The 14,467-nt window shown below is 39.8% G+C and overlaps 2 protein-coding genes and 1 long non-coding RNA gene across 4 annotated transcripts; 2 read left to right on the forward strand and 1 right to left on the reverse strand.

Annotated features, from left to right (window-relative positions):
• The first annotated feature begins 1,003 nt into the window (after positions 1-1,003).
• On the forward strand, positions 1,004-5,084 carry LOC140784864 (uncharacterized). Its single transcript, XM_073132454.1, has 3 exons — positions 1,004-1,949; positions 2,864-2,941; positions 3,615-5,084. Exons 1-3 carry the CDS (start codon positions 1,170-1,172, stop codon positions 4,842-4,844), a joined length of 2,088 nt encoding a protein of 695 aa, XP_072988555.1. The 5' UTR covers positions 1,004-1,169; the 3' UTR covers positions 4,845-5,084.
• Positions 5,085-7,104: 2,020 nt separating this feature from the next.
• Positions 7,105-10,909, forward strand: LOC140784818 (receptor-like protein kinase THESEUS 1). Of its 2 annotated transcripts, XM_073132396.1 has the most exons (3): positions 7,105-7,189; positions 7,287-7,437; positions 7,908-10,909. In XM_073132396.1, exon 3 carries the CDS (start codon positions 8,072-8,074, stop codon positions 10,604-10,606), a length of 2,535 nt encoding a protein of 844 aa, XP_072988497.1. In that variant the 5' UTR covers positions 7,105-7,189; positions 7,287-7,437; positions 7,908-8,071; the 3' UTR covers positions 10,607-10,909. The 2 variants fall into 2 exon arrangements, with proteins under 2 accessions (XP_072988497.1, XP_072988496.1); XM_073132395.1 differs by having other exon boundaries at positions 7,287-10,909.
• Positions 10,910-12,715: 1,806 nt separating this feature from the next.
• LOC140784819 (uncharacterized) lies at positions 12,716-13,485 on the reverse strand. Its single transcript, XR_012108319.1, has 2 exons — positions 13,099-13,485; positions 12,716-12,986 (listed from the first exon to the last, which is right to left on the reverse strand). It is a non-coding gene; the product is annotated as an uncharacterized lncRNA (long non-coding RNA).
• Between the last annotated feature and the right edge of the window lie 982 nt (positions 13,486-14,467).

Here is a 14,467-nt window from a genome sequence, read left to right on the forward strand (position 1 = left end):
ATTTAAATATGTATTAAATTAATAGAGATTTAAATATAATTTTATTTTAACCCTTTAATTAAATTAGATTTAATTATGCTCCCCTTTTCTATTTCCCTATCTCATCGTCGGCAGCATTAGGTGCGAGCCATGGGTAGTGAGGGCAAGGGCAACCACGGGCAATGAGGGCGAGGGTAGGCGAAAACGATGGCGCGGCGCATGCGAGGTCACAAGTGGTGGAGCAATCGAATTGGACAGACGAGGAGGAGGGTGGCCAATAAGGGCGGCGGTGAGAACGGTGGCGCGGGCGGTGAGGGCAAGTGCCGAGGGTGAGGACGACGACAGCTCGTGAAGTGGCTCATGAAGGCCCTTGGTCATTGCGTCGTCCATGTGTGCCGACAAGGAGGGTTGGGTTTGGGGAGGAAGAATTGCAAGATTTGGGAAGGAGATGTAGTGCGTAATTTAATTATTTTATTTTATTTTGCTGGTTATGGATAAATTGATGACCTTGTTAACTTATTAAGAGTATAGTCGGTCATTGTGCATTTTTTGTCGGGGTTGTTACCCATTTCATTTTGCCTCAAAATTTAGAGATGACATTGTAACCTAAAAAAATTAGGAAGTCTTCGTAAAAACCAAGTATACTACAAACGATGTCAGCATAATTAACCCTTTAAACTAAAATGTAAGAGGAGAAACCTATCACTTTCACATAACTTCTATACTTTTTAATATTTGATTATAAAAAAAATAAAAGAAAAGTGCCTTTCTTAGTAGTTCCACTTTCCTATTTACAATAGTAATTCATTTAATTGAACAACTCTCTCTACTCTACTATTCAGTAATTAAAAAGACAAAAAAAGACAAAAAAAGTTTTGAGCTTTTCTTCATAGATTTTGTAGTGCTAGCCCATGAGACACTTAGGGCCTAGCCGAAAACGACTGGGTCTAATACTAGGCCCAACCAATAATCGTGGACGGCTGTGATTTGTAGTAGAGTCAGGATCCCCCCCTTAGCTTATTCTGCGCGTCGCGCCCGCGCCCCTTAAACCCTTGTTCCAAAACCCTCCCAGATAAAGAGCTCCGCCGCTCTCCAATTATACCGCGAACACCCTCCTCTCCTTCCATAAATGGGTCTCGTAGCTTCCCCAGATCTCCACTTCCATCCTAGGAACCCTAATCTTCTAATCCATGGTGGGGCTGTGGAGCTCTTCCGTTAGAGGCGGATCCCCCTCTTCGCCTCCCCGATTCGACGATCTCGACTCCTTTCTCCTTGACCCACACCCCGATTTCGACCCGATCAAGGAGTGGCTCGTAGATTTCGACCACGCCCAGATGTCCGGGGATGACGCCAAGGGCGATAACCCAAATGGGGTCGATCCAAGCGGAGTTCTTGGTGACGATTGTCCAGTTTCGGATGAGTCTGGATCCAAGAGGGGTTATCTTGGGGTTCAGACAGAGGTGTCTGGGTTATTGATCGATGAAAAGATGAAAAATGTTAGTCTGGTTGAAGACTTGGATGGTGGACACGCTTATTCGTGCTTGGAGATGATTGGGGATAAGGACAATGCGGAGAAACCGATGGATAACGGAGGTGGAGCCGGCGGTGGAGAAAAGGAAAAGGCTGATGAATGTCCTGAAGGAGTTAAAGGAAGTGAAATTGCTGAAGATTACGTTGTCAGCGATCCAGTTAAGGTGGCCCATGAAGGTGATGAGGAGAGCAGCGAAACAGAGTCGGATGACTCAGACGATGATGATGATTCCTCGAGCCAGCAATCTTCTTCTTCAAGCGATGAAGAGGAAGAAGAAGAGAAGGATGATGATGATAAAGGTGATGACAATGATGGCAATGACACAGAAAAAGTTAGAGTGATGGATGAGGCAGTAGACTTTGAAGAGGGTGAGATAGTTGGCAGCGATGACGATGAGGGCAATATGAAAGGTCCCATTAAGTCGAAGCATGAAATTGAGGTCGGTTTCCTATTTTATTTCTTGGAATTTCTCTTGTCAGTAATATTTTCTATCTCAAGAATGGCCACTTAGTGTTTCCTAAATTTTTAGTTATAGTTGTAAGTTAGCTAGTGTGACCATTAAGTTTCAATGTTTCATGTATGACTATTTGAATATATTTCAGATATGAATGCTATTAATTGTTATATATCATGATAATGTGAACCAACTAAGGAAAGTCGAGTAAAGTGATTAAAATATTTTTTTGCGTATACGCAAGTTTAGTAAATATGACTAACTGTACCTTTCCTTAGTGTATAAATCTATTAGAAATATGAATACCAAAATTAACTTTGTTGCCTCAGTTACCACTTTATATTTTCTTGCTTCTTTGGTATTTTATTTTAGTAGGAGTGGGACTTTATCAATATGAATATTATCAAGTAAGCCTCAGCACCTTTGAAATTTGTTTTATGTAATTGGACTCGTTAATTTGTTCCAGCAACTAGACAATGATATTTTGATTTGTAGGTGGCAATGACCTTTTCTGAAAATACCACAGTATGCAGATTACATGGGCAGTGGCTGAGTGATTTATCTACATAAAATATATTTCAGAAAAGCTAATGTTGAGAACGTTAAATTTCTATGCTTTTATCTCTCTTAAACTTGTTATTTTAAAGTTCAGTTTAGTCTGTTACCAATTCCAGTTCTAGTGTCGCAAAAATTATTTCCTTTTCTTAGCTGCTGTTAATCTTTTAGAAGAATATCATTTTCCATCATATACTCTGAATATATTCAAGATTCTTTCTCTTTCCCTCAGTGATATGCTTTTCCTTGGACTTCTACAGTAGCTTCTTTTATATGATTTCACTAGCTTGTTTGTAACTTTAGGTTGAATTTCTTGGGTACTGATTAGTGAGCATATACTGCAGGTTCTTCCTCCTGTTCCTAAAATTGATATCCAGTTGGAACCGCATCATCAAACATTGCCTGTGGGAGTAATTTTATCTGTAAGTTATGAAACATTTTTTTTTCTTTTGGACATTCACGCTAGCTTTAAAGCATAGTATTTTGATTATTTTTTTTTCATTATGTCAAAAGAGCATGTTGCTTACTGCCTCATATAAGTGTTATGAAGTTGAATTTAAGGGAGAAAAAGATTCTCATATGCAAAAAAAAGGTTAGCAGTGTATACCAGTAAATACATCTTCATACCTTTTGTCCAAAAGAATAAGGTGTTAAAATTGTCATACTCCAGCTGAGCTTGAGCACAAGCCAGCTCACTCAAGCTTGGCTCGATAAGGCTTGAATTGATTTATATATTATACTACAATATATTATGTATATTTTGGGACCATTAGATCTTGATATAATGGTTCAATACATCTCTTTCCCTCTTAGGATCTATCCAATCAGTTCTTCAAAATCAAGCTTTATTGAGTTATTCAATTCATGCTTAAATCAAGCTTGAGTCATCAAGTGGGAGTCTTGAATCATTTGATGAGGTAATTCTAGCCTTGTTGATGGTTGCTTCATATTGAACTCCTAGACTCGAACTATATTTGAGAGCACATTTTTTTTCTCTCTTAAGTGCTTATACATAATGGTAACTCTCATCTTCTACATGCTTCCCTTCCTCCTGATCCTAGCATATGACTGCTGTCTTCTGCTCTCTTATCTCAGATATTGGGTGATAGAGTCATTGTTGAGGGTTTAGAGAAACATAATCCTCTCAATGAGGGTTCTATTATCTGGATAACAGAAAGCAGAATACCATTAGGTCTGGTTGATGAAGTATTTGGGCCTGTGAAGTGCCCATACTATGTTATCAGATACAATTCTGACAAGGAGCTGCCTGCGGGAATCAGCATGGGCACTGCTGTCTCTTTTGTTATGCAGTTTGCCAATCACATTCTTAATGAAAAGGAACTCTATAGGAAAGGGTATGATGCATCAGGTGATAATGATGAGGAGCTGGCCGATGAGATTGAATTCTCTGATGATGAGAAGGAAGCAGAGTACAGGAGGTCGCTGCGACAGTCAAAGAGAGGGAATGATGATAGGCAACACAACCGGAAACCTTTTGTTGATAGGAAGAGGACGAATCTCAAGGATGCTGGCATCCAAAAGGAGATGGTGCCTGTGATGCGTCATCCGCCAGCATCTTTAGGGCAATCATGGCATGGTACCTCGAACATTCTTCAGGTGCCAACTAATGCTGATACATATGGTTGCAGCAGTTCTGCAGGAGTTGGAAGCTCATGCATTAGTGCTCCTGCGATGGTGCCTACAGTTTCACTACCTCCTGCTATGTCGCTGGCATTTCCACTAGCTCCTGCAATGACACCAGTAGTTCCACCTGCAGCTCCTATGGGCAGTTACCTTATTGATCAATCTCAGCAGTTACTACAGCAGCAACAGAATGTTGTCTGGCCTACTGGATGTCCTCCTCAACTGCAGCAGAGTTTGGGAATACAAGGTGGATTTGGAACATTTATGATGCAAAACCAGCAGATGGGATATAATAATTATCCACAACAATATCAAAATCAAAGTTTCAACTTTTATCCGAATGCAGTGCCACCTCAGCAACAGTTTCTTCCCAATACTGGTCTCACTTCAAATTCTCTTTGGCTTGGTGGACCAGTGAATCCATCACTTGGTGCCATGCCTTATCTACCTACAGGGCAGGGTAGCTTTGGCCAAGTACCATATGGTTGCGGCAATATGCAAGCTCAAGGGATTTCTGGGTTTCCTAGTGGGCAGAGTAACGGGGAGCAACCACCCACTCAAGGTGGAGGAAATCCTCCCGTTCAATTTAATCCTGGGAACTCATCATTTCGTGGTAGAAAGCCTCATCAAAGAGGAGGTCGCCATTTCTTCGGCAGAGGTGGAAGATCACGAAATGGGTAGAGAATTATGTACCATCTACATATCTTTTGTGTCTGTACCACTGATAGTATGCAAAAGGAAAAAAGAAGAAAAACTCAAGCTGTTCTTTCGGTTACTGACTATTTGTATTTTAGATGTTATTAGTAGCTGATCCTTTTTTCTCAATACTTTTATCTAGATTTTGAGACATGTTACTGGTTTTTTTTTTGGCAATAGTAGCTTTGCCCAAGAATCTACGCAGATGCATTTATATTGGGTTAACTGGTTCGCACTTTCTATGTTCGAGTTCTATTGATTTCTGTCACAGGCATATGGATCGATATGTAGCCTTTCCTTTTCCCCCGAACAGAACAAAATTTGTTCAAATCATGATTTTTTGATGTTTCCATAAGTTTTGCTCATACATCAGTATAAATCCAAGATTAGGCTATAAAATTTTGCTCTTGGCTTATCCGGTGAATATAATAGCTCACAAATTGGGGATTTTAAGAGAGATCAATATTTGAAATAGTGCAGGTACTGAAATATTTTTATTTATTTTGACAAAACAATTAAACTCGTATTAAGATATGCATAATATAAATATGACTGTTGATCCAGATCCAACTGCTGAAGTCAAATGGGATACAGCACTCGTGATTAGATGAATGATACGGATAAGAGTCGAGAAACTCTTCTGTTCTTTTCTTTTCATTTTTAGTGCCTTATAGCCTATAAGTGGTTTGCTTGCACTTTTGCATGTGACCACATGGGCCGTATCACCGCAAGCAATCTCTCTGATGGGGCCCATCTTAATACTAGCAAACAAAGGGAAATATATTTTATGTAAGGAGTTCAAAAAGAGAGATAGAGTGAGAGATTGGAAAAGCTTAATTTCTTGCTTCCTTTTGGTCTTACGTGCAGATGGAAGCCACGAAGATCTAGTACCAAGGACAAATAAGTAGTCGTTTTTACTCTATTAATCACACACAAATATATTTTCTGCACAGCAGCAAACAAAGGGAAGTAAGTATAAACAAGAAGGCGAGGTATGGCGGCTCTTTCATGTCCAATATGCAATATGGAATAGAATACTATGACAGTGAGTGAGAAGGCAGGCATCCTATATCCTGTCTTACTTTCTCTATCATGACAAACTCATAAAATTAAAGCAAAGAATAGGACAGCTACACATGCATGCATGAGCCATGATGCATGGCTTCCGTTCCGTAGATATTAAATAGTATCATGTGCTAATGACATTGGATGCCAAACATTAGTTAGCTGTGTCAGGATCAAGACGACTAAGCCACCGCTTAACAATCCAACTTTGAACAAGGACCACTCCAAACTACACCAATTATAATTTTATAACAATTGGCCTTGACAGCTTCTGCAAACTGTAAAGGGGCCCAAAAAGGTGTTCATATTTCCCCACATAATTAATAAATAAGTAGCAATAGATATAAACATTGCTGATTCTTTTTCTTTTATAATTTAACGTGCAGAAGAAATCGAATTAAGGAAGAAAAACTTTGGTGGGTTACTGTCAATTTGTCCTATTTGGATTTGGGGGTGTGGGGTGGGGGGGCATTCTGTCCTCCACTTGAGAGGGCACCAGGCCTCCTCCACTAGGTCACTACCCTCAATTCCAACTGGTCGCAACTAAACCCGTTTTAGACGATTTATTCTTATTTCTTTGGCTGTGGCAAATTCCTACGGCAGTTTGGGGGCAGAGGATGTATGTGCATGCAGTGAGGTGTTGAAGAAGTGGGTCTGCTCTTCCATGGAAGTACAGATGTTTCATGAAGTGGGTGGGAGTTGTGGAAGTGGTAGGTGAATGGATCGAATTGTTGTTTTATTTATGTGCTACAACAACTTACTAGGATGGGATGAAATAAAAAATTGAGAGCAGATGAAAATATGATTACATCGTAGGCCGGGGGATCAAAGCTGCTTATAGAATGATCACTGTATAGGTCTCAAACGTAATTCTTCAAACTACAAATTTGAACATCTCCAAATTATGCTCTTCTAATATTATCTATGGACTAGTGGAGCTGGATCTTGTCTGATAGTGACGGCCGTTACGAGGCCCCCCCCCCCCCACTAACGCCGTTAAAGCGGTTCCCAAGAGTTGCGTAACAGCCGTCACTATTTATTTATTTATTTAAATTTTACTTTAATAATATCTTTATATATATATGTAATATGTGTGTGTATTTTTTTTTTTTTTTTTTGAGGAGGAGTTTATAGTTGGTTGTGATATTAAAAATCTCAGAAGAAATTGAACATAATTCCACACCTCTTCCTCACCACCTACCATCACTTTGGACCAACTTGCCCTGAGTATCGTCTCTCCCACCGAAGGCGAAGGGCATGGGAAAGTTCGTAATAATTTCCTACTTTTTTTTATGTCTTTCTCCCTTTTCTTGGGTAAAAAAAAGGTGGTAATTTGATGTGGGTCCTGCTGCTGCTCTGTAGATTGACAGCCTAAGCAAACAGGCTGGAAGGAGCTGTTCTGGGTTCCCAAGAAAAAGCCTCAAGGGATGGTCCAGGGCCACGCATTGCATTCCTCCTCCTCTGGGTTTCTAGTAGCTAGGAGCACTCAACTGGATTTGGCTCTTGTTGAGAGGTACAAATTGGTGGAAAATATTCATTCTTGAGTGCTTTCTTTCATTTCTCCAACGTAACATTTTGTTCCTTCCATCTTGGTCGGGAGATTTTGAGTGTTGAGAGCTATTCTATTTGTAAGGATTTGGTTTTTTTTTCTTCCTTTCCGGGAGTATTCTTTCTACTCTTGGTTTAGTTTGTCTTGGGAATTTTATTAAGTGGCATTTGGAGTTTCTTCTCCTGAGATTTCGTTAAATAGGACTAGATTTTTTCCCCCTCCTCTAGATATGCTGCTTCTGTTTTCTTTCTACCTCAGAAGTAGTGTCGTGTCAATTTGATCCTGAAGGTTGGGGGAGCTTTCCCTGTGCATTGTCTTCTATAAGAACATAATTTTAGCAAAGAAGATATTACTATTATCTGCCGGTTCTGGTTCTGGGAACCTGTGATTCTCTGGGATCTTAGAACTTAGTGATGTTCTATTCTGCCTGCTAGGAGAATTTGTCAGATCTTAAGAGGAACTGCAGTTAGAAGATGGTATATTGTGGTGATGTACAAATTGGGGGACTTAAAGTTGAGCATTTGGTGATTTAGGCTCCCACATACTTGAGCAATACTATCGTAGTCTGCTTGATTTTGCTTTTCAGTTAGTGTTGCAGATGGGAAGTATGGGAGAGCTGAGTTGGATTTTCTTAGTCTTATCTGTTGCTTTTCTTACCTTCATTATTGATGTTTCTTCTGCTGCATTCACCCCTACGGACAACTACCTTATTGCTTGTGGGTCTACACAGAATGTCACATTCCAAGGTCAGGTCTTTGTTCCTGATTCACAGCATTCTTCTGTAGTTCTTAGAACTTCCGGAGATGGGACATTTTCTGTGTCAGATTCTTCACTACCATCTCCTGTATACCAGTCCCTTCGAATCTTCTCAGAGCCCGCAGATTACAAGTTTGATATCCAGCAACCAGGAAGGCATTGGGTCCGCCTCTATTTCTGCCCTCTTCCCAGTTCTGGCCACGACCTGAGCTCCTCTCCGATTACTGTGGTGACTGATGAGTTTGTCCTCATGAACAACTTCACTTTCAAGAATTCCAACAAGTCCTACCTTTTTAAGGAGTATTTGGTGAATGTGACAGCTGATGAGTTGCTCCTAACTTTTATCCCATCAAATGGCTCTGTGACGTTTGTAAATGGGATCCAAGTTGTCTCTGTACCTGATGAACTGATCTATGATCAGGCCCTTGCCATACCTGATGGTCCTTTTAGCGGTCTCTCAGAGCTCGGTCTTGAAACCATGTATCGCTTGAATATGGGAGGCCCTCTGCTGACTCCTCAGAATGATTCACTTGGGAGAACTTGGGAGACTGATGGTACATATCTTCATGTTAACAGCTCTGCTGTGAAGGTTTCTGTTGATCCTATAACCATAAAGTACCATGATGGGGTGACTGCAGAAACAGCACCAAAGTGGGTTTATTCTACTTCAGAAGCAATGGGAGATGCAAATGTTACAGATTTAAACTTCAACATCACATGGGTCTTCTCAGTGGATCCAAGCTTCTCATACTTGATTCGTCTCCACTTCTGCGATATTGTCAGCAAGGCCCTAAATACTCTAGTCTTCAATGTCTATGTGAATTCTGATATTGCTATTGCAAGTTTAGATTTGTCATCTCTAAAGGGTGACCTTTCCGTACCATACTACAAGGATTTTGTCTCAAATTCCTCAAATGGTTTGAGTAACCTGACAGTCAGTGTTGGTCCCGACACGATGGCTGATTTCAGCAATGCAATCCTGAATGGTTTGGAGATTATGAAGATTAGCAATGATGTTAAAAGCTTGGACGGGATATATGCTGTTAGTGATCTTCTTCCTGATTCATCCTCTGGAAGGAACAAATTGGGAATCATAATTGGTGTGGTTGTTGGTTCTGTAGCAGCTGTGGCATTGGTAGCTCTGTGTTATTGCTGTTTCATGTTCCGCAGGTCAAAAACTGATCCACATAGCCACACATGGCTTCCTCTGCCGCTATACGGAAATTCTCATACTATCAGCAAGGTTTCAATGACCTCTCAGAAGAGTGGAACAGCTAGCTGTATCTCTTTGGCATCTACAAACCTTGGTCGAATATTCATGTTTCAGGAGATCATGGATGCGACAAACAAATTTGATGAAAGTTTGCTTCTTGGTGTTGGGGGTTTTGGTAAGGTCTACAAGGGGACATTAGATGATGGTACCAAAGTTGCTGTGAAGAGAGGAAACCCAAGGTCTGAGCAAGGTTTGGCTGAATTCCATACCGAGATTGAGATGTTATCCAAGCTTCGACATCGGCACCTGGTCTCACTTATAGGCTACTGCGATGAGCGGTCCGAGATGATTCTTGTCTATGAGTTCATGGCAAATGGGCCACTAAGGAGCCATCTCTATGGTTCCAACCTTCCATCGTTGTCCTGGAGACAACGTCTAGAGATCTGCATTGGAGCTGCTAGGGGATTGCATTATCTCCACACAGGTGCTGCTCAGAGCATAATCCACCGTGATGTGAAGACCACAAACATTCTCTTGGATGATAACTTTGTCGCTAAGGTGGCAGACTTCGGCCTTTCAAAAACTGGCCCGAGTTTGGATCAGACACACGTGAGCACTGCAGTGAAAGGCAGCTTTGGATATCTTGATCCTGAATATTTTCGTAGACAACAACTAACTGAGAAGTCTGATGTCTATTCATTTGGTGTTGTGCTGATGGAAGTCCTGTGCGCAAGGCCTGCTCTTAACCCTGTGCTCCCAAGGGATCAGGTCAATATTGCGGAGTGGGCAATGAGCTGGCAGAAGAAGGGCATGCTGGATCAGATTATGGACCCAATATTGATTGGGAAGATCAACCCAGCTTCCCTTAAGAAATATGGGGATACTGCTGAGAAATGTCTGGCGGAGCAGGGGGTTGATAGGCCATCAATGGGAGACGTGTTGTGGAATCTTGAGTATGCTCTTCAGCTTGAGGAGACTTCTTCACTTGCTGACCCAGATGAAAACAGCATAAAGAGTATTCCAGGTACACTACTACCACAAGCAGAACCTTTTGATAACAGTGTGAGCATGGTAGAGGGAGTACACTCAGCCACTGACGATGATGTTGAAGATGCTGCTACCAGTGCTGTATTTTCTCAGCTAGTGAATCCTCGGGGAAGATGAGATGATTCCTCTATCTATTATATATATCTTTTTTTGATCATGTTTGTTTGAGTAGAAACTAGAAACTGCTTTTTTCATAAATTTGGAAGGTCTTATCCTGTTTCTTTTATGTTAAATCTTTCTGCAGATTTCTTTTCAGTATGTACTAAGTCACAATGAAGTTGTGCCCCAGAGTCTTAATTTTCTGTCATTGTGATTATGTACTCATTCATTGTCTTTAAGTACAAAGTACTGAGATCAAATGACAAATGAATTGCAACCCTCTATTTATCAGTAATTAAGTAAACAATTTTTTTGTTGTTATCTCTTGGTGCAATTTCTTGCTTGTCGTGTTACTTGGATGCTCTCTGGTTTCCTCCTTTAGTTTGAATCAGAAATAAAGTAGTTTTAGGTTAAATTGTAGTTTGTTCTTTCCTTGATGAGTCTTTCATTTTCATTCTGTTGCAGTATATAACAATAATTATTAAATGACTCTCGCAGTTACTTCTTGCAGATGACATGATACTGTGCTTGAAATCTTGTGATGAAACTTAACTAGGAAAATTAGAGGAAAAGGGAAAAAAAAACCCAAAAGAAAACTTGAACAGCAATACCGAGATGGTCTGCATCACATTGTTTCAAATGTTTCACTTCAAAAATTGTTGCTTTTGGAAGCTTTTCAGTAGCAGAAACATTAATAATTTCTTTAATTTCATTGAAGTTTTATTTGGATTTTGAAGTTGTCTGTCCACCTCCTAGGTGCAGAATTTCAGCTAAATCTAGGACTAGTGACAAGTATTGCCACAAATTTCTGAGAGCTTTCTTGGTTATGAGGTCTTGTTGTGTCGTATCACAGGTGCAAGATCTAGTTCGTGTATTTCCAGAGTGTTCTGAGAGAATAATTTTGTGGAGAACAAGTGCCATTAGAGTAGCAACTCTGCTTTTAAGAAATAAAGTACCATGATCTGCGTATAGTTGCCTTTCAGTTTAGTTAGTTAACATTCTGTAAGATCTGATTTTTCATTTGGTATTTCCTACTTAGCATGAATATTCTGGTACTTGTTCAGAATATTGCATATCAGCAATTATCATCCAAAACCGAAATTCCTGCAATGAGTGGTAACTAACAAGTGATAACTGAATACTATTGTGATCTGGGAGTCTGACTGCAACCCGGTATAAAGACATTTAGCGGGGAGAAGCTTTTAGGCTCTTGTGGGCTATGGATAGACTGTTGATTGTGAGAAGGTATCTCTGGAGGACTAAATAATTACTTTTGATGGTCTAACCCTTTTCTTTACCCAGACATTCTTGATTTAGCAGGCTTGACATGCGTCATACTAAATCATTTAGTCTTTCAGTGTCATAAGAGTCTTCTTTTCATTTGGTTGCATCTCAATTGACTTAGTTTTGGCAAAACTGCAGACATTTCCAACTATACTGCTTGAAGATGCAACTTCTAGATTTGAAGGTTTTCACTAAAACAAATGCTTGAATTGAAGGTCATTGACCGACAAGGTACAATTCCAGGACAAGTTCAGGTGGTGCTTAGATCATGAGGAAGGCAGTGAGATAAGTATCTGGGGCCAATAGGAGATCCAAAGTAAGTGGGAGTTGCAGATTTAATTGAAGATACTAAGGTCTAATACTTCCATTTTAGTAATATTAAACAGAGATACCAGCTGAATGACACCTGCAGCTCACAGGTGTTAAGAGAGGTTGACTCCAAAACGGCACACTGTGATTAGTACGCTTTCTCATCACATCATGTTTTTACCTTACCATGCCTACTCAAGATCTTATAATGGTTAGCCTGATTATTCTGATAAATTTAAAAAGTAGATGATTTAACATAATGTCAGTTAAAAAGGTGATATGTCTAGCTGTGTACAGATTTGTTGCTTAAATTAAAATGCAAAATTATCTATCTCAGTTTAGATCAATTTCTTTGGAGTAATTTCCTACTTTCCTTATCTTAATATAAAGAGTGACTTTCTTAAATTTAGGATTTGTGTGTTCTTTCACTCTGATCTCATCAGCTTCTATAGCTTCAAATGTTTTATGGAAGATATATAGCAGAGTATAATTTTGTCTGCAAATGGATCATGGTGGGACTGCCAGCAGGACAAATTGTCTGATTTTAGATACCTTCTAGTGTGGAAGTTGCAGCTAAGATAACTTCAATCTGTACATAAAAGCAATGACAAAGTGCAGCGGAAGGACTGCACATGTCACTGGGTTGAAGTATAATCAGAAATATCATGGGCTGTTCAGGTGATTAGACTCCGTTCTTTTGGAAGCTCTTTCCATGTCCTGAAGGGCGTGCATTCATGGATACCTCAAAGCCAAGTAAGAGCCAAGGGTTGCATCATAAGACTGTCTTGCCGAAATGCCAAACTTCCTGCATCAGTATGCAATTGCTCAGTTCAAATTTTCTACTTGCTCCATTTGTAACGTTTTATATTGATGCATTCGCATGACAAATTCTGAACAAGGGAACACAGAGGTAACACCAAGCTGTGGAGCTCCTCGCTTCATTGGCGGTGACGGTGTGCGAGAATCACAGTTGATGGTATGGCAGAATTGTGGATAAACATGGTTCTGGTGACCAAAGAAGATGACAGGATCCACAACTACCAGATACCATCAGGGGATTACTTCACACACTCGGAAGTGCAGTTCAGGCTTCGCAGGGTTGTCACCATAAAGTCGAAGTAAGTGTGCCAAGACAAACATATCTCGTCTAGGCTATGGAAGAACCTCAAGACCAGTGGGCTATGCCTGTGGTTTGTGGAGAAGACAGGACTTCATCAATCTTATCTCCAGATTGCAAGCTCTGTGTTTTCTCTGGGGAGATTTTTGTGGAATGGTGGAGTTAATTCAGAAGGAACTATATATAGGTGATAGGTCTGGTTATGGTGCTGAATATTTGCTTTAGCTTTTATGGTTGTAAACTCACAATATCTTCTGGCATATAAATTAACACCCTTCTGCTATATATTCTGGTTCCAGGTTCTGCGTATCTTGTGGCATAGATCTACCCCCTTCCCTAATGACAAAATAACATAAAAAATCAGAACTTTCTAGGTTCTCGAACTGTGTATCTTAATATTTGATGTCATCTTTTCATTTTAAACGCTTTAGTACTGCAGTCTCGTCTCTTAATTCTTATGCAGAAAATTAAACTTTCACTTCATACATTACATTTGTCATGGAAGAAATTAAATTTTGAAGGATATGTGAGCAAACTATAGTAGTCTAATCATAGTTATTGTTTTACCTTCACCTGAGCTGTAAAATTTGGTAATACATTAAGAAATAGGCACACGCACAGCTAACTAAGCCTTCTCTTATATTTCTTCAGAAAAAAGAAGAGAAGATTGAGCGACGAATTCTTTAGAGAACAACTGTGACAACAATTGATATCCGAGTGAGATGACAGTATTTATATTAAAGATCCTTCTTTTTTTCAATCCCAAGTAAAGATGACCAGAACACAAGTAACTTCAAACGTAATTAATTGGATAGCCCAACCATAACCATTCAGCATCTGATGGTGTTTACATCCGGTCATCTAACCATTACTAAGTTAAACCCTCATACTGGTGTTTGATTAATACTGCGCACTAAAGTGAAGGAACTTATTATGATTACTGGAATGAAGCAATACTCCAAAATCAAATATTTATTATGTAATGCTCCACATAGGACGATTTTGCTTAGGATTGAGCTGCATCATCCTGTACATGGGCCAAAGTGGAAAGAAAGAAAGAAAGAAAGAAAGAAAGAAATGTAAGACTTATTCACTGATTCATTATAGATAGGCTGAATTTACAAAAAGAAGAGGCAAAAAAGGCATGCAGCAAGAGACTGGATATCCAC

The sequence above is a fragment of the Typha latifolia genome, chromosome 3 (genome assembly GCF_019914945.1).
Source record: "Typha latifolia isolate L0001 chromosome 3, TyphaL0001v2, whole genome shotgun sequence".
In the NCBI taxonomy this organism is placed as follows: domain Eukaryota; kingdom Viridiplantae; phylum Streptophyta; class Magnoliopsida; order Poales; family Typhaceae; genus Typha; species Typha latifolia.

Bases quoted from the DNA above. Each gene is read 5' to 3' on its own strand.
- LOC140784864 (XM_073132454.1), top strand. From the start codon at position 1,170: ATGGTGGGGCTGTGGAGCTCTTCCGTTAGAGGCGGATCCCCCTCTTCG. The intron at 1,950-2,863 runs GTCGGTTTCCTA...CATATACTGCAG, and splicing joins AGTCGAAGCATGAAATTGAG to GTTCTTCCTCCTGTTCCTAA. The intron at 2,942-3,614 runs GTAAGTTATGAA...CTCTTATCTCAG, and splicing joins CTGTGGGAGTAATTTTATCT to ATATTGGGTGATAGAGTCAT.
- LOC140784818 (XM_073132395.1), top strand. From the start codon at position 8,072: ATGGGAAGTATGGGAGAGCTGAGTTGGATTTTCTTAGTCTTATCTGTT.